The sequence below is a fragment of the Prionailurus viverrinus genome, chromosome D1 (assembly GCF_022837055.1).
Source record: "Prionailurus viverrinus isolate Anna chromosome D1, UM_Priviv_1.0, whole genome shotgun sequence".
Classification (NCBI taxonomy): Eukaryota; Metazoa; Chordata; class Mammalia; order Carnivora; family Felidae; genus Prionailurus; species Prionailurus viverrinus.
The window spans coordinates 114984820-115012278 of record NC_062570.1 but is presented as its reverse complement, the minus strand read 5'-3'; the positions used below and the strand labels follow the sequence as shown (position 1 = coordinate 115012278).

Sequence of the window (27459 nt, the reverse complement as noted above, 5' to 3'; positions counted from 1 at the left end):
TGTCATGGTTCCCAAGGGGTTCTGCTGCTTGGAGCCCACGAAGGTTAATTACTGGGGAGGAGGCGTGAGCAGCCCTTCTGGGTGGGGGGCCGGGGGGCAGAGTCTTTGGCTACCGGCAATCCCAGCATTTCTCCTGATGTTTCATACTGGGAGCCAGGTTACCCTGTGGGTGGAAACTGATCACACGGCCCATGGGTGCCAGAGGGCTCCCAGGGGTCCTTCTGTTGCCCCCGTGGGGTCCAGGGCCTCCGGGGACAGGAAGAACCTTTCTGAGCCCAGCTTTCTACAGCGACGCCTACACCCTTGCCGTGTGCAGCCTGGTAAGCGGACTGAGCCAGCGCGGGCGGTGAGAGGCCAAGGCCCCTCTGTGAAGCCCTGGGCTGACACTAGGTCCTACCAGGGGCCTGGGGTCCACACGTGAGAGGGCCTCCTGGTCCTGCCCCAACCTGGCCAACGACCGGCAGCAGTGAGGGCTGGGTGGAAGGGGCCTGGGTTCTCAGGCACCGCCCCCCCCCCCCGACTACCCCTCCCCACATCGCTCACGAGGCCTGGGTCCCGGGCCCCCTCTACCACCGCTCGAGGACCACAGCAGAAACTGAACAGAAAAGAAGAGTCTGTATTTTGCTTATCAACTGGTCACTCCGCTGCTGAGGAAAGCACACGTCCGCTTGGAGCCAGGCCTAGAGCAGGTCGTAGAAGTAATCCAGGCCCTGGCCCAGCTCCCACATGGACACTCCGACGCCCAGCTCCCTGGCCAGCTCCAGCCGCACCTGCACAGACTGCAGGCCCCGGGAAGCGTCAGCTCCACCTGTCACCCCCTGGCAGCCCCCCACCCCGGCCGCCAGGGAGTAGCAGGTCAGGCCCCGAGCTGACCTCCGCTGCTCACCGAGGGTAAGGGTCACTGTGGGGGGAGGGGTGTGGTACCTGCGCCCCCACCCCCAGCACACAGGCGGGCCCGTGAGTACCTTCAGAGTCGGGTAGAAGACGATGTGCCTCCCTCCACGGCTTCTGCAAAAGGATGAGCCTTCTGCCTCTGCCCACCGCAGCTTCTCCCAACCCCACCCAACGTGGAAGTGCGGGGCCCTCCTCCCTGTCAGCAGAAGCCTCAGGTCCTGCTGGAAACGCCGCCCCACGGGTCCGCTCCTTGGGCCGGATCAGCCCTCGGGGGCAGGGGTCGAGCGCAAGGCCCTGGGGCCCTTGGCCAGCCTGGGCATGCACAGCCCTCAGCTGGGGCCTCCTCCGGACACTCACTTCTTGTACTCGAAGAAGTGTTCTGCTGCCTGGCTGTCCCACACGATCCGGGGCCTGTGGTCCTTCAGCATCTGGATGTACCTGCAGGAAACCGGGCACAGGTGTGGGAGTCCTCGAGACAGCCTGACACCGGGAGGGTCACGGTGGCTGAGGCTGTCACAGTCGGGCGAGGACCACACGTGTGCCCCGGACACAAGTACAGGAACACAGGATGGGGCACGGGACACTGCCCCCCGTGAATGTGCACTAGGGGTGGGGGACGGTCAGAGACGCGACAGACGGCTCCGATCTCAGGAGCCTGTGAGCTCACTGCTCTGGGCTGCGCAGGTGGGAGAGAGACTGCACCAAGGGGCTGGGTGTCCTGACCAGGCCTCTTGCTGTGACATCTGCACCATGAGTGTCCAAGTGGACAGAGTGAGGGCACCTGCACTCAGGGTGTGGCCTCTGTAAGGTACACGGAGCAGACCAGGCACGCGACTGCCCTGAGCGCCACAGGAGGTGTGCGGGGCATTCAGGTCAAACCACAGGCCTCTGAGGAAGAGCGGGCCTGGGGACAGTCCCCGGAGGTCCCCAGCCCAGCTCTCTGGGGCCAGCAGGCAGGGGCAGTGGTTTCCGTGCCCTTCCGGAGGCCAGGCTGCCCCAGCGTTGCCTTTCTCGCCGTGGACAGGGCTGCCTCACACCCACAGCAGTCCTTTCTGACTACCAGGAGCCAGGGGCTTGAGCCTGCGCCCCCCCCCCGGCCCCCTAGACGCATGCAGAGGACAGGTGACTTCCCAAGGTGCCGTGGGGCCAGGAGGGCCGGGCCTCCCAGTAGCGGGTTCATGAGTGCCCCCTGGCAGACAAGTGCCGGACAGGAGGGGATGGGTACCTGCTGGCAAGGGGGGCGCCCTGCAAGTCCAACCACCCAACATTAGCGGATTACCCTTAATTAAAACAAGGTTCTCGGTTCGCTCACATTATTTGCAATTTTTGGTCTGAGGTCTCTGTGAGAATCCAGGACGTGCAGGGCGGAGCATGCAGGGCCAGACGGGAGGGTGTGTGTGTGTGTGGGGGGGTAAAGGACAGGGCATTTGACCCAGGCTGCCCCTGAGTCCCCAGGGTCCCAAGCCAGGGTAGTGGGCAGATGCTGCAGGATGGGCCCTGGCTGGGGGGTGGAGGGCACGGAGGCTGGGGTCGCTCCCCTCTAGGTGACATGATTGGGGGCACACAGGACCCCGTGCTCACCTTAGTGCAGCCCCGGGCACACAGAGAGGCCAGTGGGGAGCAAACCCTGGGGAGGGCACAGTTGGGCACAGACCAGAGCTGGGAGGGGAGGGTCTGAGAGGGAGAGGAGACAAACGAGGAGGTGGGAGCCAGAGAGAGAAGCAAGCGGGGAAATACTTCAAAAGTGAGGGTGGCAGCATTCCCCCAAACTGACCCAAGTGAGCCCTCAGCCGCACACCGCACGGCTCTGGTTGCAAGAACCGCCCAGACCGGGCGAGCCCGCAGAAAGAACGCAGACTGGGGTCGCTGGGGTGGGGGTGGGGGGTACTGCCAAGAGGGCCCAAGGGTGCTTTTTGGGGGAGGAAAGCGTGGAATTTGAGGTGCCGGCTGCACAATTTTGAGACAAACGCCCCGGCACCCACCCTCTGAAACGGCAAGTTTATGGAGTGTGGAACCCCCCCCCCCCAAAAAAAAAGGTACAAGACCTAGCCTAAGGGTTCCAGGAACGTCAGGGAGAGAACATTCCTCACCAGGATGAGGACATTCCTGGGCCTTATGGGGGAGCGGGGTGGGGGTGGGGGTGGGACAGGGACACCCATGGAGACCAACCAGCAGTGGCTCAGAGAAAGGGTCCGACGGAAATGGCAATGAGGGTGCACGTGTGCGGGACCACCACAGAGGGAGGGGGGTGCCTCCCACCCCAAAGGAAACTGGCATGTGGCTTCTCACCTTCACCGGTGGGACCTGAGGTCTCCCTGCACTCAGTGCAGGAGCCCTGCCCCACGAGACCAGAGGCACAGGACGGGCTGGACCGAGTCTAAGCCACCCACTCGTGCCGGACCCGCCCACACCCCAGCCTCGGGAGGGGTCCCTGACAGCTCAGACCCAACCTCCCATTGGCAAGGGGGCCTGATAAACACGCAGAGGGGGACCCACGTGCCCAGTGGCCTCTCCTTGTTACTGTTCCCACTGCCCACTGCCGCCAGAGTGCCCCGAGCTGCCCCCACCCCCACCGCCCCGGCAGCTATGTCACTGGGGCTGGGCCCTTGCTGCGTCTTCTCGGGCTAGATGTGGACGGGGTAGGGTCTCCCTGACGCAGACCTGTGCCATGAGCCGCTCCTCTGTGGGTGACACGAGGACCCTCGCCTGCAGGCCCCACCCACAGGCAGCAGGGCTCCTCCCCAGCTGCCTTTCACGGGCTGGGCCTGGAGGAAAACCTCCAAAGTGAGACAGGCCCACAGCAGAAGACCCCTGGGGAGCCGAGCAGGGACAAAGGCAACTCTAAAGCCAAGCAGGGCACACAAGGAGGCCAGGGCTGAGACACAAGACCAGGGTGCCCGGAGGCGGGACCTAGCAGAAGGAAAGGAAGACACAGACCAAGGCGCGAAGACAGAGAGAAGGCACAGAGCCACAGGAAGGCGGCCGTGAGAAGCCACCCAGGGAGGCTGCCGAAGGGAGACCGGGCACAGGACAGCGACACCCACGGAGCAGGCATCCCCACGAGGTTCCCCGACAGCTCCCTGCCCATGGGGCCTCACACAGACCTGCTGTCCTCAACTGGGGGGAGCTGGGTGCCCAGCACCGTCGTCTGGGGCTGGCAGGTCACAGGGACTGGCCTCACTGGGAAGCATCCTTCCCTGAGCCCCTGGCACCCTGGCTCTCACGGAGACTTCCAAGCATGACCCGCCCTTTCCGGACCCAGCTGGCTGTGCTCCAGCTGGGGATCCCCAGGCAGGGGCAGGAGATGGCCCAGCAGGGTGGGGATTGCCGGCCCCGAAGGTACATAACAGGGGCCCACGTGGATTGGTGCCGGGTATCTTGTGGGGCCAGGCTGGGCCTGCCAAGGAAGCAGGACAGCCTCTCAGGAGAGGGGCTTTGCAGGCACGGGGACCCGCAGACGAGCACCTAGACTCATGCTACCTCCTGGGGCGTTTCACAGCTGCCCAAACTCCCTGAAGTTAGGGAGTGAGCAGGCCATACAGAGGAGCCTGGACACGGTCAGGACAAGGCCCACGTGTGGCCCAGGGATGGCCAACAGAGACTAGTGAGTTGGGAGGGAGGGAAACTCAGGATGTGAAGCAACAGCCACTGCAGACTGGGGCCCCCTGAGGTCCCTTTGGCGGGCACAGAACACTAGCCTGGCTGGCAGAGGCCGGGAGACCACATGCCGGGCCTGAGGGGGCTGGCCTCCTGCCCACCACGGGGTCCTGGCTCTGTCTGAGGCCGAGCAGATGGTGAGGCGGCCGATCCCCCACTGCCCTGGAAGAGGCAGAGGACACCTGCCACAAAGGGCCAGGTCTCCGTGCCGGAGCGGCCAAGACAGGGAGGGCACACAATCCCGGAGCAGGCTGCAGGGGCTTCCGTCAGCACCAAAGCTGGAGAGAGCCTGAGTGACCGTGGGGCTCACCAGCGGCCTACACCTGGCCCGATGTCACCTGCATGGGGAGCAGGGCCTGCCGCAGCAGGTTTCGCAGGGGAGCGGGGGAGCTGGGGTGGGGGGGGAACTGGCCAGGGTGGCATCCTGGTGAACTGCATTTCTAGGGTGCTGCTCCTGAGCCCTCCCCTCCCCCCGCAAACAAAGGCATCAGTGTAGAGCCAGCTGAGCTCTTCCGTCTGGCTCGCTGGATCAGAGGGACGCGGCCCTGAGAGGGGCATGTGTGTCAGGCCTTCCTTCCCTGAAGGCCAGGAGGACTGCCCGCAAGAGTCAGGCTGTGGGCAGAGGACCCCCACGGGGGCCCAAGGGGTGCTTCACTGTTGGCGTCCCTGTTGGTGTTGCAGGGGCCGGGGGCACTTGGGGGCAGGGGGGCCTCTGCCGGGTGTGGGGAGAAGGCTCACACCACATTGGGGCCAGCGTCCATCACCCCATCTGGGTGTGTCCTCCGTTTGCACCAGGAGCTGCTGTCATTCTACGACATCCTTCCTGGACTGCAGCTCTCACCCTGGGACTGGCCTGTAGGGGAGGTGACCCCTCTCCAGGCTGGGCTCCCCTCTCCTGGAGGGGGTGCCCCTCCTGATCCCCCTCAGTCCTGCAAGTCCTCCACGGGGCCAGCTCCCTGTGACGTGAACCCCAGGGAAGGTGCTGCACCGGGGATCGTGCTCCGCTTGAGACCCCGCTTTGGCAAAGGTCCCCCATCGCTGAGTCTGGCCGCGTTGGGGGGCCTGTGGGGAGTGGCCTCGGGAGGGCTGCGTGCCTGCCCCTCCCCCATCTTATCTGGGGCCGAGGCTCCCTCCTTAGAACAGCAGCTCTCTCTGCCCTGGGGAGCCTGTGCCCTGAGGCCCTTTGACCCGCAGCCTGAGGTGGCCCGGGGGATAAGGAGAGTCCCAGGAGCCACCATCAGGATGGCAGAGTCTCTTGCCGGGTCTCAGGGCACCAAGCCGGGCCCCATTCTACAGCTCGGCAGGAAGGGGCCTGGGGTGGAGAAGAACACAGCCGGGTCCGTGCAGGGGACCCTGGGGCAGCCCTCCACTATGGCCCTCCCCGGAAGCAGACTCAACCCCTCCTCTGCTCCAAGTCCCCAGGCGAGGCAGCGCCTGGTGCCCGGAGGCTGTGGCACTGACCCTCTCTGCTTGCCACAGGCCTCTCACTTCTGTGAGGCCCCTTAGCCCCTCTCTGTGGGGCAAACCCACCAAGTAGGGCCTGTGAGGTGTGTAAGCCGTGGCCCTGCTGAGCGGAAGCTGGGGGTGGAGCTGCTGTCTGCTCGAGGGATCCTGGGAGGCGAGGCGGGGGAGGGGGGTGAGCACTCACACCCCTGGGCCGTGTATGCGGGGTTAACAAGCCTGACACTCCACCTGCCATTGTGCTGCAGGGCCGAAGTTTAGTGAATAAACAGTAACTCTCCACCCTTCAGGTGGGGACAGAGATGAACCGTGTCCCCCAGATTCCTATGTTGGGGTCCTGACCCCCAGTACCCCAGAATATGACTGTACATGAAGATGGAGACTTTACGTAGGTGACTGAGGTAATACGGGGTCATTGGGGTGGGCCCTGATGCCAGGTGATGGGGATCTTTAGGAGAAGTGGGGATCAGGACACAGACACGAGCAGAGGTTTGACCCCGTGAGGACACTGGGAGAGGGCAGCCATCCACACCCAAGGAGAGAGGCCTCTGGAGACCCCGGCCCGGCCCACGCCTGGACCTGGGGCTCCGGCCTCCAGGACTGGGGGACGGTGACCACTGAGGTTCAAGCCCCACGTGTGGTGTGCGCACGGCAGCACAGGTGGCTGAGCGGCACCGCAAGGCTAAGTCCCCTGCCCCCCACAGGCCTGGGCCAGCGGAGCCCGAGGCTGGAGCAGAGGCGGGTGGGGGCGTGGGGGCCCTGCATGATGCCTCCCTCAGCAGCAGGGGGTTCATCCTCCTATCCCTGGCTGACCGGTCGGCAGCTCCCTGGAATCCTGGGGCCCGGTGCTGGGAGCCCGAGCTCTGGATGGGGCTCTGCCTACTGCCTCCTTGGGCCAGGCACCGGGTGAAGGCTGTGGGGAAGAGCGGAGACACCAGCAAAGCTTCTGGAATTTTCTCAGCAATCCCATGTCAGAGAAGTGCATTAGGGGACCCGACCAGAAGGACAGATAGACAGGAAGGGGGAGCTCTCAGGGAGGGGTGGCTGGGTGCCGAGAAGCCCACTCTGCTGTTGGGAGATGGGGCAACGCCCCAGCGATTGGCCAGGCACCACAGCAGCCCTCCCGGAGCCAGGGAGCTGCTCCTCGGCCTTCTCTCTCCAGCTCCTGCCATTCACGTCACATCCACGCCGTGTCCACGCCACTTCCCAAGGCCCTTCTCAGCAGAGAGGGGCAGATCCAGGTTTAGGGATACAGAATGTGCCCAATGCCAGGGGCCAGGACAGGGGTGGGCAGCACAGACCCCAGCACCAGCTGTGTACCCAGAGGACACGGTCCTGGCAGAGTGACCACTTCCGAGCGTGGCCGATCTCGGGGTTCGTGGAGGGGCCGTGGAGGGACAGCTGAGGTGAGGGGTGGCTTTGGGCCCTCATGGGCACTGTTCCTTGTCCTGGAGGCCCAGCCCACAGAGCAGGAGGGGCCTAGAGGAAACAGAAGCCCCCCAGCCCGCTGGGCAAGTGACTGGGAGCAGCCCCTTCAAACCCACGAGTACAGTCAAGGGCCAACCAGGCAGCCCCCGTCCCTCCACCGAGGCACAGCAACGGGAGCAGCCACGGACGGCAGCCCACCCCCTGCCCCCCGCACCCGCTTGGCTGACATGCCGTGTGCCTGATGGTGTCAGCCCAACTGGTGACCCACAGAGACCCCCCCTGCAAGGACAGCAGGCTGCAACAGGCGTGCACCCAGGTCACAGCGTCTGGACCCGCTCTCCATGGCTGGCTCACACGGTTCCCAGGCACCCGAACAAAGATTGAGAAGATTCAGCGCCAAGGCGCCCAGTGCCCAACAAGGCAAAATCCACAATGTCTGGCGTCCCACCTAGGGGCCCCAGTCTGCAGAGCTCGGGCCAGTCGGGAGCCTGGGAAGGAGAGCCACCAGCTGAGCAGACCCAGGACGGGCCCGCCTCGGAGTGCGAATGTCACAGCCCAGCCCACACGTGCGAAGTGCAGGACACGCGGAAGAGAAAACCCAGTGTGAACTTCAGGATGTGACGGGGAAGCACAGGCTGCAACACCACGGAAGGCGCGACAGAGACACCAGTCAGCGCCCCTGACAAGGCCGACAAACATCCCACAAAAGGGAAAACAAAACGAGTATCGGCGGCAGGAGACAAATCAAGTGACCTCACACATGCTTGAGGGCCCGAAAAAGAAGACAAAGGGAGAGAAAAAAACGTTTGAAGAAACCAGCCAAAAATTTTCCAAATTTCACGAAAAGTACAAATACACAGGTCCCAAAAGCTCAATGAAAACCAAGTGCAAAACACATAAAACCCCAGGAAGGCGCGTGATAATCAAATCCCACCGGGCGTGGGGGGGGGGGCGGTCTGGCTGGACAGGACAGCTTAGAACCACACCCCTAGCAACAGTATCTTCCAGAAAACCAACGCAAAACAAAGCTGAAAAGAATTCGATACCAGCCAGGGCACCTGGGTGACAGTCAGTTAAGCATCTGACTCTTAATTTCGGCTCAGGTTATGGGTTGGAGCCCTCCGTCGGGCTCTGTGCTGACACCGCGGGGCCTGCTTGGGACTCTTTCTCTACCCCTCCCCTGCTCACGCCCTCTCTTTCTCTCAAAATAAAGAAAGTTAAAAAGAAAAACAAAAAAACACCATTAAGGAAAACAACTTTGATACCAACGGACTCGAAAGGCAAGAGACCTCGGGGGCTGTCGGGCAGGAGACGATGGCAAGTGCAAGTGCGGATGTGCACGAGCGCCTCTCAGGCCAGGCCCACATGCCCCTCGCTGTCGGGAGGTGGTCTGCGTGCCCACGGACGGGGGGTGATCTCAAGGCGGGGGTCCCAGCTGCGGTGCTGGGATGGGGCCCCCAAACCAACAGGCTCAGAGGCTCCGCCTACAGGCACCAGGCGTGTGGGGTCAGACTGCCCCAGGCCTTCTCTCTTGCTCTAAGCCACCACCTCCAGGAGACACACAGACCCACTGGAATGAGGGCCAGGGGCGCAGGACAGCACCGGAGGTCACCCACGTAGTGGGGAGCCCTGGGCTCACCTGGTTCCGACAACAGGCTCACGGGCATCCCTGGAGGCTGCATAGTCCATGCCGTAGAGGTTGAGCCCCAGGAGGATCTTGCTCCGCCACTTGGACTTGGGGTCCAGGACCTGGACGCAGGCTCGAACCCAAGACAATGGTGCATTGGGACCGGGCCTGCAGGGGTGAGAGGGGAGTGGGATTCAGCAGCAGGCAGGTGTCAGGCAGGGGCAGGGTGGGAAGGAGGGTAGCAGACAGCAGGCCTCCCACAGTGGCTTCCAGCTGGACCCGTGCCGGCATTTGCTACGCCCGGGGCTTCCACGGGGGACAGAAACGGCAGTGGGCAGCACCGTGACATGTCTGCACCCGAGGCTCCCTTCGAGGCAGTGACCCCCGCCCACGGGAGCAACTTCTTGGCGATAAGGCGGGTCTGGTGCCAGCGGCCACTGTGCTGGCACAGGTGGACAACCCAGGACGGTGGTCCTGTGAGGGCTGCCCACTGCCCTCTCTCACAGGCCCCCAAAACGTGAAGGCTGCCCAATGCAGGGGCAATCGTGGGCTTCGGGTCCTCTGTGACCCTGGAGCCAAGAGCTGACAGCGGCACAGCCCCAAGCACGCCGGCAGGAAGCCAGGCCTTGTCCCTCTGAGTGTCCAGCGTCCAGGCCTCAGAGGAGGCAAGCACCTCTGCGCCAAGCCATGGAGCTCACGGGGTCCCTTGGTGCCCACACTCACTGCTGCACTGTGGGGTAGTCATAGGTCATAAGGCTGAAGCCATCCAGCACGGGGGCCAGCTGCTCGAACTCCTTGTGAGTGAACATGCCCAGCTGGTCAGTCCTGCAGAGAGAAGCATGGCTGTCACTGCCCACCTCTCACAGCCCAGCTGACACCTGAGTCCAACTGAGGACAGAGCCAGCTGCCTGGGGGGGGGGGGTGGGGTGGGGTGGGGAGAGAAGGGAGAGCTCCCAGACCATGCTGCTTCCACCCTATACCCTGGGAGGGGGGCAGTCACTTTCCCTGAAAGGTAACTTGTCACTCAGTTATAGGACAGCGCCCACAGCGGTCAGGGCCACATTCCCAGAGCAGGGGTGGGCCGGGAAGGTCAGCAGGTGGAGCCCAATGTCGAAGGTCAAGCAAAGGCTCATTTCTCTCTCTGTCCCCGCCCTCCATGCCATGCATCCAAGGGCGCCACGAGATCAGCCCAGCTCCGGGACAGCCCCATTCCCACCAGTGGGCATGGGTGCCCCAGGTAAGCCGAGAGCCCAGGTGGTCCATCATCTAGCCCACGGCTGTGCCCGCAGCAATGCTGGAGACTGCAGCATCCCCAGGAGGACTCTCCACCTGAGACAGGACCCCCCTTCTCAGCCTGCACCCCCAAAACCCTGGTCAAGCATGTCTGCAGGGACCTCAGTGATGGTCATCCCTTCCACAGGACCCTGTCTCAAGGCCGCCCCACTCCAGCCCAGAGCAAAGCTTCTCCAGCTGCCTTTGGGGGGAGCAGCTAGGACGCCAGGCCCAGGCCCCCCAGAGACACGGGGCACCTGCAAGACCTGAAGAGAAGCAGAGCCAGCAGACGATGGCCTCACAGTCCCGACTCTGATGAGCACCAGACACAAAGAGGCACCCTGGGATGCACCTGGAGGCAAATACTTTGCTGGGCAACAACAGCCATGCTCCCCAATGGCCACACTTGGGACAGGCCCCCGAAGTGGACCAGAAGATGCCAGGTCCCAGCAAAAAGAAGACAGGCCACGGGCAGCCATGTGAATATATCGTGTACCCTTCGGGCCTTGGCCTGGAGCACCACAAGAACAGCGGGCGCATCAGCTTTAGGAAAACGCTTCCCATTTCGAAGGCTCACCTGTCTCGAGGTAGGACATTCACTTAAGGACCCATGGACACCTAGGTCCTGCCATTTCTGGATTCAGTGGCTCAGGAGGGAAAGCAGGGCTGTGGGCTGCTGTAGCATGGTCCAGCAGGGGGTGCACCTCTTAGGCCCATGTCTCAGTTGCTGCAGTACCCAAGGGGCTTCTGGGGGGCCTGGCACCTTCCCTGCTCCACTGGGAGAGGGGACCCACCCAGGTGTGCAGGGAAGGCCAGCTTGCGGCAGGACCCAGGCGGGCATGAAGCCCAGAGAAATGAGCTGGAGAAGGCCCTACCAGACCCGCTTTCGTGCCCGCCACTGCTTGGAGCAGACACACCTGATGACAAGCCACGGGGGACAGGGAGCTATGGGTTTTCAATACTCTGCCCCGAGAAGCGCACAGTTTAGGGAGGACTGCTGAGGTCTGGAGCAGACGTGACTCCTTGAGCCTCTCCTCCTTTGCTAATTCCAGTGGCTGCCCTGTGAGGGGTGGTTTCTAGAAGCTTCATGGAGTCCATCCCACAGTCTGCCCTCCCCTGTGCCCACCATACCCTTCCTGGGTTATCTAGCTCTTCCGGGCTGGTCCTCCATATGGTCGCCTGCCACAAACTGGACTCCCACACCTTCCTGGGACGGCCCTGGTCTGCAGACGCTTGTTCCCAAATCACTTTCTTCCCAGCGTGGGCATTCCTCCTTTCTGGAAGGCTGAGACCCCACAGCTGCCAGCCACGAGGCAGGAGGGCACTGCAGATGAGGGGTGGGCCCAGCAAACCTCGTGCGGCCCTGGCCTCCCTCTCCAGGCTGCCAGATGGCGGACGTGCAGTGCGCCTCTAAACAGTTTCTCCTGGACACTGACATCACTGGCCTGGATGGGGGCTGGCCCACTGTCCCACCTGGCGGTCTATCTTCTGCTCAACCTTCTTCCTGGCAGCTCCCTTCTGTGTGCCTCTAGGGCCTGGTCCCTCCCCCAGGACTCCCAGCCCTCTGTCCCTCATTCCCTCCCGCTTCACCCCCATGTGGTGGACACCTCCCTCCTTCATCACCCTGACTGGCTGCCATGTCGGGGGCTGAGCCCCGTTGCTGCAGTCACCCCCACCTCTCATGGGGCCAACTGGTCTCTTCTCCAGAAAGGGTCCTGTCCTATCTCCCCAGTTCTCAAACCCCCCATGGCCCTGCGCAAGTAGCTTTACCCTCTACCTCCCTCCCCTGCTGGTATCTTCCCCCAGACACCACAGATCAGCCACCTACCAGCAGTCAACCTCAAGTCCTCCCCCTGACCAGCCCTCCCCAGGCTGACCCTCCCTGGGGTCGGTGCAGGCTCTGCGAACGGCCACTGGCTCCCGCCACCAGCCACGCTGCCCAGCCCCTGAACACCAGCCACAGAGCTGCCCCCATAGTAGCCCTGATGGGGCACCTAACTGGTGACGTGTGGAAGGCGGGGTCACCGTCCACATTCTTGCTGTTGGAGCACGCACGCCTGCCCCCCCATGGGCCCGGTCACCCAGCCCCTGCCTGCCTCTCGCCTACTCAGCCCTGTGGCTCCTCCTCCACCCGGAGCTGGTGTCTCCACCTGCACGTGAGGCTGACGAAAAGTTCCAGAGTACCAGGTCTGCTGGAGGCAAGGCTGTGACCTTGAGGGCAGGGCTCAAGGTCAACGTGGCTACCTGAGCCAACAGTCCCAGACATGGCCCACAGCAGGAAAAAGGCACCGCAGACTCCCTCCGGGAGCTGCTGTTCTGTGGGCTGCAGCCAGTCCCCTGCCGAGAATGCCAAGAGGCACTGGGCTTGTCCGTTGGGGCGGTCACCTGCGAGCGTGTGGGGTAAACGCCAACAAGACGGACGAGCTCCTGTGGGGCACCGCCAGCCGGAGCCTCGGGGGGAAAAGGCTGGGCTGGCTCACAGCTGGGACAGCACAGCCTGTGAGCCCATCAGTGCCCAGAACCCCCCACCCTCAGTGCTGACCACACTGGCCACGGTCCCTCCCTCTGGGCAGCCCCCCTCAGCCGCCACTGTCCTCTCACGGTGGCTGCGGGATGAGGGGCCGGTCACGCACTTTCTGCCTAGGTGCCAGGAGCCCAGGTAAGGTAAGAGTAAGATACCTGGGCACAGAGGGCACCAGCGGGAAAGCCAGGCCCGGGGGTGGCCCCTCAGGGGGCTCCAGCCCCTTTACCTTCCCACAGTCCAGCACACCCTCTGAGACCCTGCCCCACACATGCGTCAGACACTGCCAGGCTCTGGGGAGGGGTGCGGGGGGCAGGGGCGCTGCAGGACTGGGTAGCACCTGCTCTTAGCCTAAGATGCCCCCAGCCTCTAGGAGCTTACCTTTGCCGATAGCACCTCCTGCACCCATCCCACAGATGGCTCCTGAGCCCAGAGGACAACAGGGTCTCCACTCGGCCAAGTACCTCCCACCCCCAAACTACCCACAGAAACTGGGAGACCTAGGAAATGGGCACCAAGCACCTATAGCCATGCCCACAGGCTCTAGAGAGTCTGCCATTCGGCCTTCCCAGGGCACGAGCTCCTCTTCCAGCCCCAGGTCCAGCTCCAACCTCAGAGTCCCAAGAGCCCACCCCGGGGCCGCCCCATGACACACGTGCACCCCCCACATATTCACAAACATGCACACACACTCTGTGTGTGGGAGGAAGGACAGACAGGTGGGGCTCTGGCTGGGCTCCCTCCTGGGCTGAGCACTACCCTCCCTGCTCCATGAGGGAGATGCCGGCCTGTGGGACCCTCCCCACCCACAGTGGGGCCTGGGGACACAGGTGTGAACCCCACTCCCACTGCAGCCCACCCTGATGGACCAAGGACCCTGAAAGTGTCGGGGGGAAACTCAGATGGTAGGCTGACGCCCAGGAGATGCAAAGGGCATGGGGTACCACAGCCCTAAACCACGTGCCCAGGCCTCGGGTGGCATGTGCTGGCTGCCAGGGGGCATGAAGGCCAGGCAGGCCTGCCCCCAGGGAACATCTGTCTCAGTTGCTGGAGTGACCCGCAGACTCCGGATGAGCGTCAACTGGCACTTCTACAAGCCCGTCAGCCTGTGAACCACGGCGGGACGTCACAGGCCCCAGAGGCCCACCCGTGCTGCTCCCGCTCAACAGCTGGGTGGGCCAGCTGCTTCCTTCCAGGGCAGCAGGTGGGAGCCCAGTGGGTACCTGTGGGCTGAAGGGCTGGGCTGGCAAAGGCCAGACAGAGGCCCCTGTTGGTCCCGCCTGGGCCTTTGTGGTCCCCTCCCCTGCCATTTGACCCTGGGTCTGCCCTCAGTCCTCACCATAGATCTGGAGCCTCTCTGGTGCCCAGCACTGGGTAATACCCTGGGCAGAGGGGCCATGGTCCCAACAACTAGGGCCTGGGCAGCTCCACCTCCCTGTTCCCTAGGTTCCAGAAGGGTTGCCCTATTGGGCTGGGAAGGGGGAACAGTCAGGCTTTGGGAAGGTGCTGTGACCACAGCCCTGACCTCCCAAGGGCACAGCAGGTGTGGACTCGTCCTAAAGCTCTACACTGTGGCAAGACTACACCTGACAATGGGAGTATCTATAAGATGCAGCCCCTCAAATTCAGGAACTTCCAGCACCTTCCAACATTTGGGGAAAGGGTAGCGCGTGCCCAGGGGGTTGACCTGGGTCCCCAGCCACAGCGAGCATGGCACTTACCCGGGAGTGACGGCCGGCGGGATGACCAGGATGGCCAGCAGCCGGGCCTGGTGCAGGGCTTCAGCCAGGTGGGTGAGCATGTGGATGAGGCCCCTGCAAAGAACCAGGAGATCAAGAACAGGAAGTCAACGGGTTTGACCCAGACCTGCTACAGGGCAGGAGCCCCGTCATGGGCACCTTCTGCCCTGGAGGTATGGGCTCCAGAGGCCCTGTGCACTTCACACACTCGAGCACCAGGGCAGCCCAGCAGGCCCCGTGGGGGTCACCTTCCACCCGAAGCGGGCTGATCCCTGGCCTTCCCTGCCCAGGATCACCCTGAGAATGACATGGGGAACAAAGGGCTGTCTGGGCAGCACCCCATCACATCTCCCAGACACACCGTCTGGCCAGGGGGTGACCTGCTGGTGGCTGGGTCAGCCCAGGCCATCAAACACTCAGGACCGGAACACTGAGGGCAGCTCCACCAACCAGGTCTTGTGCTGAGGGGGGAGCCCAGCCCCCTCACGTGGCCACCCTCAGCCTGGAAGACACAGCCGTCTGTCCCAGGCAGGGATGCACCTCCAGTCCTGGGACACACAGGAGGAGCACCTGTGGGTAGGTGTCATGTGGCACTCTCCACTTGTGCCTGGACATGTCTCAGCAGCGAGTGGGCCACCAGATGGGGGACAGGGAGGGAGGCGGTGCCATGGGCTCCTCCGGGCCCTAGAGTCACAGCAGGGATGCCCAGTGGAACGGAGACTAGCGCAGCTCCAAGCATCACCTGGAAGCGTCTGTCAGGCACCCCAGTCCCCCTCATGCCACCGACAGGTTCTGGGATGGCCCCATGCTCTGGGCGTTCACTCTGGCCTGGCCCTGCCAACACTGTGAGAGCACAGCGAGCCCTCCCCCCAGAGGGTCCGGGGCACTCTCACTTTCACCGGCCCCCCGTGTGGCCAGGGCATGGCGCCCAGTGCCCGCCTGCAGGCCCCACCAGCATGGCCCTGGTGGTCTTGATGGGAACGGGTGGTCACTGACCACCAGACCGGGCTCAGTGGGGGTGATCCCTGCTACCACGGTGACTCTCCCAGAAGGAGGCAACTTGGGCTGTGGTCAGGCTCACCCCTGGGGAGCACATGCTTCCATCAGCTCTGCCAACAGCTGTCACATTGAAACACAATCACTGTCACTTGCTCTCCTGGCTTTCTGGATGGCCCCGGGGCTGCATCTTTGTGGGACGGAAAGGGTGGTGTCGTGCCTCTGGGGCAGCACCCACCAACTGGGAACCTACGGTCACCCCTGTGCCGGGGAACAGGCCTGCCACACCCTGGGTATGCATGGAGGGCACCTGGCCACTCGCTAGGTCTGGGCATCATCCCTGCCTGCTCTACTGGCTCAGGTCACTTGCTCCTCCCCACAGGACTTCTGTGGGACACGGGTGTCACGGAGCTGCTCTGCCACTGTCCCCATCATACACAGGCCATGTGCCCCAGAGCATCTGCCACAATGGCCTTTCCAGGCTGACCTTTGCAGAAGGAAACAGTGCCCTTGGACGCCTCGTCAGAAGCCCCGACGAGGGTGACAGGTGGGGACGGCCTCGTGAAATGTTCCCATCATGCCTCGCCACAGCCAGGCCCATTCCATCCTGGGAGACGGCTCCCAGGCAGCAACGTGCCCACGGCCATCTGCCAGACTGGCTCCTCTCTGCCCTACTCCACCTGGCCCCCTGCCTGCCCTGCCAACCGCCCCCTCATCACGTGCCTGCTACATCCTGGCTGTGGCTCAGGTAAACCCCCGCCCCGTGCTGCGAGCCCAGGCAGAATGCAGCTGTCTGGTGAGAAGCTGAATCAGAAGATGCTGGAAGGTCACCTTGGTAGGGCCTCTGCCCTGCAAAGATCACAACAGATCCTGGGGAGGAGAGGTGTGTGTTGGGGGGGGGGGGGGGTCTGCCAACAGCCAGAGCCCCTGATACGCTGGCCCTGTGCCAGCTCCCGATAAACACAGCAAGTCACTCGACTCAGCTCTTGTCGTCTCCATGCGTCGTCCTGCACAAACTGGGCCTCGGGGCCCTCCCAGGGCTAGGGGCTTGCACCCAAGCAGGGTGGGAGTCACAGCTGCCCGGACAGGCCCGCCGCTGCATAGCTGGGCAGGGAGCCCCAGACACAGGCCAGAGCCAACAACATGCCCTCCCCCTGCGCGTGGAGGCCAGAGACCGGCTTGGGGACACCATCTCTGAGTGGCAGAGAAGGGACTGCGGCCGCAGGACAGGAGGGGGGACGCCTTGCGGGGGGCCCTAGCCCAGTGTTCGCTGCTGGGGAAGCAAGGGCGGGGGGGCTCAGGCTTTGAGCTGGGACTCCTTCAGGCGGGGACGTGGGGGGAGGCCGCTTTCGGAACTGCCGGTGGCCGGATGCCAGCCTCTGCCGCCCCCAGCACCACGCAGGCCTCCCCACCGCTCTGCCCCCACATCCCCGACAGAGGCAGGCAGTGGCTGCCACAGAAGACACTGCACCACTCCCCGGTCACTCGGGTGCCCCTGCGAGGCGCGCAGGCAGTGTCTGTGGGCCTGGGCGGCCGGCTTTCCTCCCAGATGACTCCGCCGCCCGGCTGACCGCTTTTCCTTGTCCCCAGGAAGGCTCTGTGGGGCTCGGCAGAGGCATCTGGGCTGGTGTCACCGCCCAGGCCCCCATCTTCCCATAGGGTACTCTTGGGTGACGTCGATCACGTGGCCTTTACCACCCACACAGGCGTCCGGGCCCTCAGAGCAGCACGGTCAGAGCCAGACGCTGGCCCCTGGCTGTTCTTGAGGTGCTGTCCCTGTCCCCCTATGATGGCCCTCCCTCAGTCCTCCCTCCAGGACACTTGGGGGCCAGGAGAGCACAGAGCCCACTCACGTGTGCTTTTGGCTCAGCAGCTGGCTCCAGACCTCCACCACGAAGCCGTCAAAGTGCTGGCTCTGAAAAGGCACAGGGCGGGTGAATGCGGGTCCGATGACGCTGGTGGGGACGGGTGGGAAGGCAACGCGGAGCCAGCCACCAGCACCCATGCAGTGAGGTCACGGCAGGCCCAGAAGCCCCTCTTAGAAGGAGGCAATGTGGGGGTCCCCAAAGGAGCCGGGAGCAGAGGGGCCAGGTGCTCACGTGTCTTGTCCCCTCACACGCCTCCTCCCCAACCCCAACCCTGGGGACCTGAAGAACCAGCAGGGCGGGCGCCCTCCTAGGAGGGCAGCTGGCCGTCACCCGAGGGAAGCCTTCCTGGCCCAGGCGAAGACCAGGGCAGCAGGCCTCACCCCAGGGGACGTCTGTGGTCAAGGCGAAGACCAGGGCAGCCGGCCTCACCTTGGCCACCTGGACGATGGTCTTGCCCAGCTCCTCTACCTCGTCCTCGCTGTCCAAGACACTCCCAAAGTCCTCGTGAGTCCAGTCCTCGAATAGGAGTCGGGGCACTTGGGGGACAGACCCGCACACAGATGGTGACCCTTCTGTGCTTGGCCCTGCCCCCAGAGCGACCCTTGGCCGTCAGAGCAGGGTGAGCACACAGCTAGGCACCCACAAGGCCTGGTGGGGGGAGGGGGGGCGGTAGGTGGTACTGACCTCTTCCCCCTCACACCCCACGTCCCCGAGTGCCCGGACCCCCAGCTCCTTCAGCAACTCGCTGCCTGGCTCTTGCTGTCCCGTCCTCCCCACCGGAACCCCCCCACCCCTGCCACGGCTCCTCCTGCTCGGCCATCACCTGCTCCTTTGCTCCAATCCCCACACCCTGCTAGTCCCATCTGCACTCTGGGAACACCCTGGCCAGCTGCATGCTCCAGGACGGGTGGGGCTGATGTCATTCTGTCTAGTCCTGCCAGGGACACACACGGTGTGTGGCTGAAGGGCTGGGAGCCCCGCCAACCCAGGCCCACCAGACTTACCTATACGTAAGCCCTTGGCCTGTTTCCTGACTGCCCGCATCCACCCTGTGGGACGGGGAGAGGACAGTCGGTGCAGGGACACAGCCCCTTGCCCGCATGAAGACCCAGCCCACCCCCAAGGAAGAAAACGCTGGGCCCCATGCGACGGGGGTGCAGAAAGGCAGAACCGGGAGAGAATCTGCGGGTCCAGCCCCCTCCTCCTCCCACTCCTGCCCCCCCCTTCCCCCCCTCCTCCCTATGCAGAGCAGTCAGGACGGGTCAGACCCCTGGGCCAGTAGGGGGGACATCGTGGCATCGGCCCCATCTGGGGAAAAGTGGCCTCCAAGGGGGCTGGGACTGTTTCTCGGAGCTGAGGGGGGCCCGAGGCCCCAGTCCCAGTGCTACCCAGTGTGTCCTCGGGCACTGCCCTCCCAGCATCGAAGAGCGGCTTCGGGGCTCAGATCTCCACAAGTAGCTAACGCACCCTCTCTCCAAACCCGAAAGGGGACAGTTAAGGGAATTCGGGTGCATGCTCACGGAAGCGGCTGTCGTGGCTGTCGAGACAGCCACGCCCTCCGAGACACCTCCTCCCTGGACCGGTGTACAAACTGCCGAGGGGAGCAAGGCTGTGGCCGATGCCAGACAGTGGTCACACTGACACACATCCTCAGCTCCACACGCACTTCCAGACACGCAGAATCACATCCTCGTGCTCACACACACGGACGGGCACTCACACCCTTCTGGGCCCTCGGGACGAGCACAGATGGGCAGCAACGTGAGAACCTTGGTCTACGTCGTGAAGGCCTGTGACTTCGAACATCTCCCGACCGCGCCGCTTAAGCTGCAGCCACACGGGCGAGATCTGCGTGAATTTGCCCCCGAAGACCTTTGCAACATCATAGCCGTGGCTGTTCCACTGGCAGAAAATGGAGAACAGGTGAACAGGCTTGCAGCTGGGGACAGAGGGCCCTTGAGACACCTCTGCAATGGGACACCACAGAACCGCCTGTGCTGTGCAGGACAAGTCCCAGAAAACCCTCGGCATGACTCTCACTTCTTCGGGAGGCCTCTCTCCCGCTGCACCTGCACGGCGGTAGCCCGGGGAGGTGAGGACAAAGACCCCAGTGGCCGCCTCGCCCTCGGGACCTCCCCATCCACCCCAGGGCCTGGCTTACTGGAGTGACGTAGCCCAGGACGTCCCCAGCAAAGTGCCTCTCCCGGGCCTTAGGTGAGCAGTAGCTACGATGCTCCAGAACCACATCCTCAGCCCTAAGGTCCGTCACCACCAGACCCCGGTCTTGGACCGGCTTCTCTGAAAACTGGGTCTGAAACAAAAGCGACAGGAGAAGGTGGTCAGGGTCTGTCGTCAGGCAGGACACGGGGCCCTTAGCAGCAGCAGCGGTCTTCTCCTGAGCCAGGCGCCACATCCTGGGGTCAACATGGTGCCGCTGACCAGAGCCCACCAGACAGGCCCACCCTTGGAGGCTCCCTCTCCCATCCCAGAAAAATGGCGCAAGGGCACAGTGCATCTCATGTCCGATCCGTTCGACCGCTGTGAACATCACAGAACTGCGCCAGGCAAGACGAGAGAGCGCAGGCATGGGAAAAAGCAGAGGACGGGTGAGGGCTGAAATTTGGGCCGGTGGGGGAGGTGGGCACACCCTCGGCCCCAGCACCAGAAGCCGCTCGCTCCCTCCCAGGCCATCCGGCCAGAGCCCCTGGCAGCGCTGGCCAGCTGCCAAGAAGGCCAAGGCCCCAGCATCCTGGCTCACAGACCGCCGCATCACAGGCCTTGGCCCATGGCTCCTGTGGGCAGGAAGAAGGCACGGAGGGCCAGCCCCTAACCACGCTTACCTTCTCCAGCAGTGTCTTCGAGGCGGCCTTCTTGGCATCTGACTTGGACAGAGTAGTATGAACAGAGCTGCAGGCCAGAGCGAGCCAGAGTGTGCCGAGGAGAGCCCTCATGGTGGCAGTGTCACAGTGCAGTCCGATCTCGGGGCCCGGGGGGCTGCAGAGAGAGCAGACCACATGACCACCAGCAGTGGGGTGCCCCCTCTGTCAAATGGAGCATCCAACGGGGCCGGGGTCCTCGTGGCACTGGGCCAGGCACTGGCCTCAGGGCAGAGCCCTACCCTGGGGCAGCCCCAGTGGCCTACCCAGCTTCCAGCACTGCTGCGCCCCTCGTTCCCCTCAGGCGCCCCAGAAAGGGGCCTCCCTACTGCTAGTCAGCCTTCCCCATCGCCTCAGCCATCTAGGAAAACGGTGACTGCCCTCCACCAACCCAAAGAAATTGGGCTACTGGAAGGTTTAAGAGTAAAATAAGAACCACAGAAAGGACTAGAAGAAAATATGTAACTCGGGGCGGAGAAGGCTTCTCCAAGTGTATCCGCAACGACGGAGGTTAGGAAAGAAAATGCCAACAGAATTCATCACGTCAAAATGTGACACTTTCAGAGCACCTGGGTGGCTCAGTCAGTTGGGCGTCTGATTCTTGATCTCAGTTCAGGTCATGATCTCACAGTCAGTTTGTGAGTTCCAGCCCTGCATCAGGCTCTGTGCCGACAGTGTGGAGCCTGCTTGGAATTCTGTCTCTCCTTCTCTCTGCCCCTTCCCCCACTTGCACGCTCTCTTTTTTCAAAATAAATGGATGAATTTTAAGGAAAAAAAAAGTGACACTTTCATTTAGGAAACAAAAAAGAAATTTAAAGCAATAAACCAGAAAAAAAAAATTAGAATATACTTCACAACACATTTCTACCCATTATCTACCCGTAACAAACAAAGAACTCTTATAAGTCAACGACACTCCAATAAACACCCCATTATAAAAGGAAAACGAAGAGATACACTCGTATGTCCTAATGCACAAAAACCCCTAACTCTATAATACGCAGGTACCTCATACATACGTCCTATCGTAAAGACACCCTGTAAAAAGGAATACCCCAGAATAGGAATACTCTAATACAGATATCCTGTAATAAAAATCCCATAATGTATAGAAGTACCCCATATTATACATACCCCAAAATACAAAAATACCCTGTACTATAGAGATGCCTTATAATAGACAAGACACCCCGCAACACCCAGAGATGCCCTGTAGTAAGTACACTAAATACTCTGTAATACGCAGAGGTGCCCTGTAATACAGAGATACCCTGACAGATCCAGAGGTGCCCTGTAATATACGGAGATACTCTGCAATACTCAGAGATACTTTGTAACACCCAGAGGTGCCCTGTAATACCCAGAGATACCTTGTAATTCTCAGAGGTGCCCTGTAATACCCAGAGGTGCCCTGTAATACAGAGATACCCTGACAGATCCAGAGGTGCCCTGTAATATACGGAGATACTCTGCAATACCCAGAGATACTTTGTAACACCCAGAGGTGCCCTGTAATACCCAGAGATACCTTGTAATTCTCAGAGGTGCCCTGTAATACCTAGAGGTGCGCTGTAATACCCAGAGGTGCCTTGTAATACCAAGGTACCCTGTAATACACAGGGGTGCCCTGTAATACCCAGAGATACCTTGTAATTCTCAGAGGTGCCCTGTAATACCCAGAGGTGCCCTGTAATACAGAGATACCCTGACAGATCCAGAGGTGCCCTGTAATATACGGAGATACTCTGCAATACTCAGAGATACTTTGTAACACCCAGAGGTGCCCTGTAATACCCAGAGGTGCCCTGTAATACAGAGATACCCTGACAGATCCAGAGGTGCCCTGTAATATATGGAGATGCTCTGCAATACCCAGAGATACTTTGTAATACCCAGAGGTGCCCTGTAATACCCAGAGATACCTTGTAATTCTCAGAGATGCCCTGTAATACCTAGAGGTGCCCGGTAATATGCAGAGGTGCCCTGTAATACCGAGGTACCCTGTAATACCCAGAGGTGCCCTGTAATACAGAGATACCCTGAAGATCCAGAGGTGCCCTGTAATATATGGAGATACTCTGCAATACCCAGAGATACTTTGTAACACCCAGAGGTGCCCTGTAATACCCAGAGATACCTTGTAATTCTCAGAGATGCCCTGTAATACCCAGAGATACCTTGTAATTCTCAGAGGTGCCCTGTAATACCCAGAGGTGCTCTGTAATATGCAGAGGTGCCCTGTAATACCCAAAGATATCCTGTAATACCCAGAGGTGCCCTGTAGTACCTAGAGATGCCCTGCAATACGCAGAGATACCCAGTAATACAGAGGTGCCCTAAGCCTGAGAAACAGCACCTCAGCTTCACAAGCAATCAAGGGAACAGACACTCAGTGTCGGGGAGGCCTAAAGAGAATGAAGCTAATGGCGTAACCCGGGCAGCAGCAATTCTCCCAAGCTCTTCCTGGGAATTCAAGTTGCAAAAATCTTTTTGGATGACAATCTGGTTGTAAATACACTTTCCAACATGTGTTTCCTGTTACAAATTACACTTTGAGGGACTTCCCCACTTATGTGAAAAATGCACGAGAAGGTTCACTGCCACTCTGTTTAAATGGTAACACAGGGGCGCCTGGGTGGCGCAGTCGGTTAAGCGTCCGACTCCAGCCAGGTCACGATCTCGCGGTCCGGGAGTTCGAGCCCCGCGTCGGGCTCTGGGCTGATGGCTCAGAGCCTGGAGCCTGTTTCCGATTCTGTGTCTCCCTCTCTCTCTGCCCCTCCCCCGTTCATGCTCTGTCTCTCTCTGTCCCAAAAATAAAATAAAAAACGTTGAAAAAAAAAATTAAAAAAAAAATGGTAACACACATTTCCCTACACGAGAATACCGACAGACGCTGTGAGGCTTGCAATGCACTGTTGGTGCAAATGCTACAAAATGTAAACACACACACACACCACAATACCATCTTTACTGAAAAATTCCTGTGTATCGGGTGCCTGGGTGGCTCAGCCCATTAAGCATCTGACAATTTTGGCTCAGGTCATGATCTCATGGCACTGGGATCGAGTTCCACATCGGGCTCTGCACCTCTCTCAAAAATAAGGTTACGTACACACCATACAGAAAGTACGAAAGGGGACGCTAGAAAGTAAGTGAGCAGGCTATTCGGACTGCTGATCATTCTGATGTTGGCGTCAGCTGCTACTTTTTGGCTTTCCTGCACTGGACTTTCAGGAGCTGTGCAGTTCATTTTTGGGTTCTGCCCCCACTCCCAGCCCCCCGCGATTCTACTTCATGGCAGCGGAGTACCAGGTGGGCCCAGACTGGCTGGGGTCTTTCCCGAGGCTTTAAGGTGTGCAGGTGTGAAGTGTGCCGGTTGACAGACAGCCCCTTCCAGACCAGCTAAGGAGCCACTTGGTGGCAGAGCCAGAGGAGACCCAGCAGGTCCTGGGGAACCAGCCCAGCTTCCTGCCCAGCAGGCAGGCACGTGGCCTCTCCCTCTGACTATGGGCATCCCTGGGGTCACCAGAGCTCTAGCCAGGCAGGGCGTGCCCTGTCAGGAGCTGCCAAAGTCAGGCCCTCTGCAGCACTCACCCCTTGATCCCCTCCACCCCGTTGACCTCCTGGCCAGGAGCCTGTTTCTACCCCTCCAAAGCCCTCCTCCCTGCTTCACAGAGCAGCACAGCAGCACAACTTTGGGCTGTCACTTCCCTGGGCAGGTTTCTACACTGCGGCACCTGATACACCTACAGCATACCTGCGTGGGGCCACCTGGGGTGGCCTGGGGTGAGGAGCCCTGGAGGTCCCTCCCCACGAGGCAGGGAGGCACAGACAGCTGGCCCAAGGGCTTCGCAGGACAGAAGGGACAAAGCCGTGCAGAGGTGCAACAGGGGCAGCTCTGAAGGGGCTATGGGGAGGGAGACAAAGACCAGGTCAGACTGCCATCCTCTGCCCCCTCCCCACCCCTCCCCAGCAGCCCCTCTGCTGGGTGACTTTGTGGTATCAGAATCATCAAGGACAACAGCTCCTGCCGCCCTCCCTTCTGGTGACAACAGCTCGGACTTGGGCTCCCTCAGTCACAGCAGGGGCAGGTGGACAATACTGATCCGGTCAGGCTGAGACTACGGCCGCCAAGCTAGGAGGAGCTGGGGCTAGGAAGCCCAGCCACCATGAGGCCAGAAAGGCACCTGAACCAATGTGCTTCCAGAACACAGGCCTTGCACAAGGGGCTGCAGAGCTGGGGTGGGTTCTACGCATGCAGGGACGCCTGTACCTGCTGGCTGAGCCACAGGGAGTGGGGGGGAGGCCCCCCATTTTTGACCCCAGCCCCTCTGGGTCTGCTCCATGACCTCAGGCTCCTTCTCAGCTCCAGGATAGAGGTCTGGGTCGCTGAGGATGGAAGGGGACGAGAAACCAAGCGGGAGGGTGGTCCTCAAGCAATCCACAGTGGCCCAGGGTGTGCCCCAGCGGCCTTCTTGCCCTCTGTCCACGGCCTGCCACCCCGCCTGCTGCCCACCCACCCAGAGACCCTTCGGCCAGTGACTTGCCCGGCCCCTGACCTGAGGAAAGGGTGGAGATGGGGCCAGTCTGGGGAAGGACGACGGACCCCGCCAGCCTCTGTGCACAGCGGAGGGGAAAGTGGAAGGGGAGCCACACTGAGCTCAAGGCCTGAACTGGGACTGCCACACCATCCTGGCAGCAACGCGAGCAGGCTACTCACGAGCGCTGGGGACACAGCGTGAGCTACCGTGACACGCGGGGGGCTCAAGCGGCAGCAACGCCCGGCCCCCTGCTGTGCAGCGTGGGCCCGGCCACCCTACCCCACGCCTGCGCCCCCTCGCGTCGGTGTTTCTTCCACACACACCAATGATCTCTGGGAGGCGCGGGTCCCGCAGGGTGCGGTGCATAGCGACCCCTTCATGTCTGGGTCGCCCACAGGGCCCTTGGGAGGCAGGGGTCTCAGATCTGCGCTAACAACCGACAGCCCCACTATTCCAGGGGCTCCGAGCTCTGGGAGGACTGTCAGCAGCGTGTTGACCAAAGGACGGCAAGTCACAGCAGTGACTTTCAGGTGGTTTTTGAGACCCAGGGTAAGAGTCGGCCGCGGCCCGGTGCACGTGTGCACCAGGGGGAAGCCGCTCATCAGAGCTAACCCTGCTCCGTGGCGCACGCACAATCCCTCTATTTCATTTTTAAGAAACGGAGATTTAGGGGCGCCTGGGTGGCTCAGTCAGTCACATGTCCGACACTTGATCTCGGCTCACGTCGTGGTCTCAGGGTTCACGAGATCGAGCCCCGTGGCGAGCTCTGCGCTGACAGTGTGGAACGTGGTTGGGATTCTCTCTCTGCCCCTCCCCCTGCTTGTGCTAGGTCTCTCTCAGAATAAACAAACATGAAAAAAAAAAATTGATTTTACCATCAAGTTGCTCTCACTATTCAGTGGTGTGCAGTTTGAGAACCGTGGACTGGTGGCGCCCCGGGGGGCGTGATCTACACGTGGCTGGACCCCGAGCCAACTTGCTGGCTTACAGAGTGCTGCTGTTCCCCGGGGCAGGTCACGGCCACACCAGCCGTGGAGCCAACCGCATTCCTTGTCGAGGGCGAGGGCGAGGGCGAGGGCGAGGGCGAGCACGCTCTGGGGAGCAAAGGCCGCGGTGGGACAACCACAGCCCTGGTGACATCTATTGACATCTATGGACCACGTGCTCCGCGTCGGGGTCTCGGACACAGGAACTGGGGTTCATGGCGCTCAGAGATGAAGAGTACGTGGCGCGTGGCCACCGTGCCACCCTAACTCAACAGAGCTACGGACACAGGACCCCACCCGTGGCTCGAGGTCCAGTTCTGCCACCAGCCCACCCTCGCCGGCTCTGTGGGAAGCGAGGGGCCACCAGCCACCTCCTGCGTGGAAAGTCTACAGCTTTCAAGACACCGGGCTGAGCGAAGAGGGGTCCAGCCAAGTGCGCCCCAACCCAACCCGCACAGGGACACCTGGCCCGCGCTCCGGGGACCGGGCGGCCGCCACCCTCGGTGTCCCCCACCTCAGCCACACCGAGCGTGCTGGTCACACTCGCTGCCTCCAACTCGGGCCCCTACTCTCACGCCCTCGTGCCCAAATCTCACACCTCCACTCGCTCACACACCCGCTCACACCTGCCGTCTCACTCCCGGCCCACACTCACGCCCCCCACCCGCTCACACCTGCTCTCACCCCCCCACACCCACCCCTCACACTCGCACCCGCTCTCACACCCATCCACACGCTCACTCCCGCCTCTCACACCTATCCCCCCACACCCACTCTCTCACACCCGCGCTCCCCCGCGCCCCCTGCCCGCACGCGCCCCCGGCGCGCCCACTTCGCGGCGCGGAACTGAGGCCGTGCGAGGAGGAGGAGCGGGCGCCGAGACGCGGGGCGCGGACGCCACCCCAGCCGGCCGCCGCGGGGCTCACCTTCATGTCCCGGAGGCCGGCCGGACCACCCTCGCGCGCGGACGGAAATCGCTCGCAGGCGCCGCCGGAAGTCCCGCCCCAGGACGCTGGCGCGACGCCGCCGCGCACGGCACGCTGGGCCGGGGGCGGGGCCGAAGCCGGAGGTTGGGGGGTGGTCAAGGTAGCGGACTGGGGTACGGGCGGCTGCTGGGGCCGGGGACCCGGGACCCGCGGTCGGGGCAGGGGGCGGGGTGGGGGTCGGGGCAGGGGGCGGGGTGGGGGTAAGGGCCGGGGCCGAGGGCAGGAGTAGGGCCGGGGCCCGGGTAGCGGCCAAAGCAGGGGGTCGAGGTAGGGGATGGGGCCCGGGCCGGGGCAGGAGCCGTGGCGGGGACAGGGGTCGGGGTAGGGGCCGGGGCAGTGAGGGGGCAGGGGGAGGGACCGAGGCTGGCGCTTCTGGGGAGGGCGGCACCCCGGCGATGCAGCGAGGCGGCCACGCAAGGACCGTCGGGAATCGCCTGACCCGGCGCCCCTCCTTCCCCACTGGTGGCCGCCCTCCAGCCTGTCCGTCCCCGACATCCCCCCACATGTCCCTGAGTGAGCTCGGCCCAGTCCCCTGTCTCAGGACGCGTCCGTGGGCCGGTGGTGCCCTAGGCCTCTGGATGGCCCCTGGATATCGAAAAGCCCGCAA

The 27459-nt window shown here is 62.2% G+C and overlaps 1 protein-coding gene across 3 annotated transcripts; it reads right to left on the bottom strand.

Moving 5' to 3' along the window:
* Positions 1–596: 596 nt before the first annotated feature.
* Positions 597–26939, bottom strand: CHID1 (chitinase domain containing 1). Of its 3 annotated transcripts, none has more exons than XM_047877081.1 (14): positions 26793–26841; positions 24097–24246; positions 20304–20457; positions 19625–19774; positions 19233–19365; positions 18468–18512; positions 17893–17999; positions 17449–17510; positions 14582–14674; positions 9791–9892; positions 9080–9235; positions 1252–1332; positions 966–1008; positions 597–779 (listed from the first exon to the last, which is right to left on the bottom strand). In XM_047877081.1, the coding sequence occupies exons 3-14, from the start codon at positions 20412–20414 to the stop codon at positions 681–683; spliced, it is 1182 nt and encodes a 393-aa protein (XP_047733037.1). In that variant the 5' UTR covers positions 20415–20457; positions 24097–24246; positions 26793–26841; the 3' UTR covers positions 597–680. The 3 variants fall into 3 exon arrangements, with proteins under 3 accessions (XP_047733037.1, XP_047733035.1, XP_047733036.1); XM_047877079.1 differs by lacking the exon at positions 26793–26841 and adding an exon at positions 24613–24668; XM_047877080.1 differs by lacking the exon at positions 24097–24246 and having other exon boundaries at positions 26793–26939.
* Positions 26940–27459: the final 520 nt, after the last annotated feature.

Excerpts from the sequence above, each read along its gene's own strand:
- CHID1 (XM_047877079.1), bottom strand. The coding sequence starts at position 24,653 with ATGGGGGGCCTCCCCCCCACTCCCTGTGGCTCAGCCAGCAG. Across the intron at positions 19,366-19,624 it reads TCCTGGGCTACGTCACTCCA|TGGAACAGCCACGGCTATGA; the intron begins GTAAGCCAGGCC and ends ATTTTCTGCCAG. Across the intron at positions 780-965 it reads TCTTCTACCCGACTCTGAAG|TCTGTGCAGGTGCGGCTGGA; the intron begins GTACTCACGGGC and ends CGGGGCCTGCAG.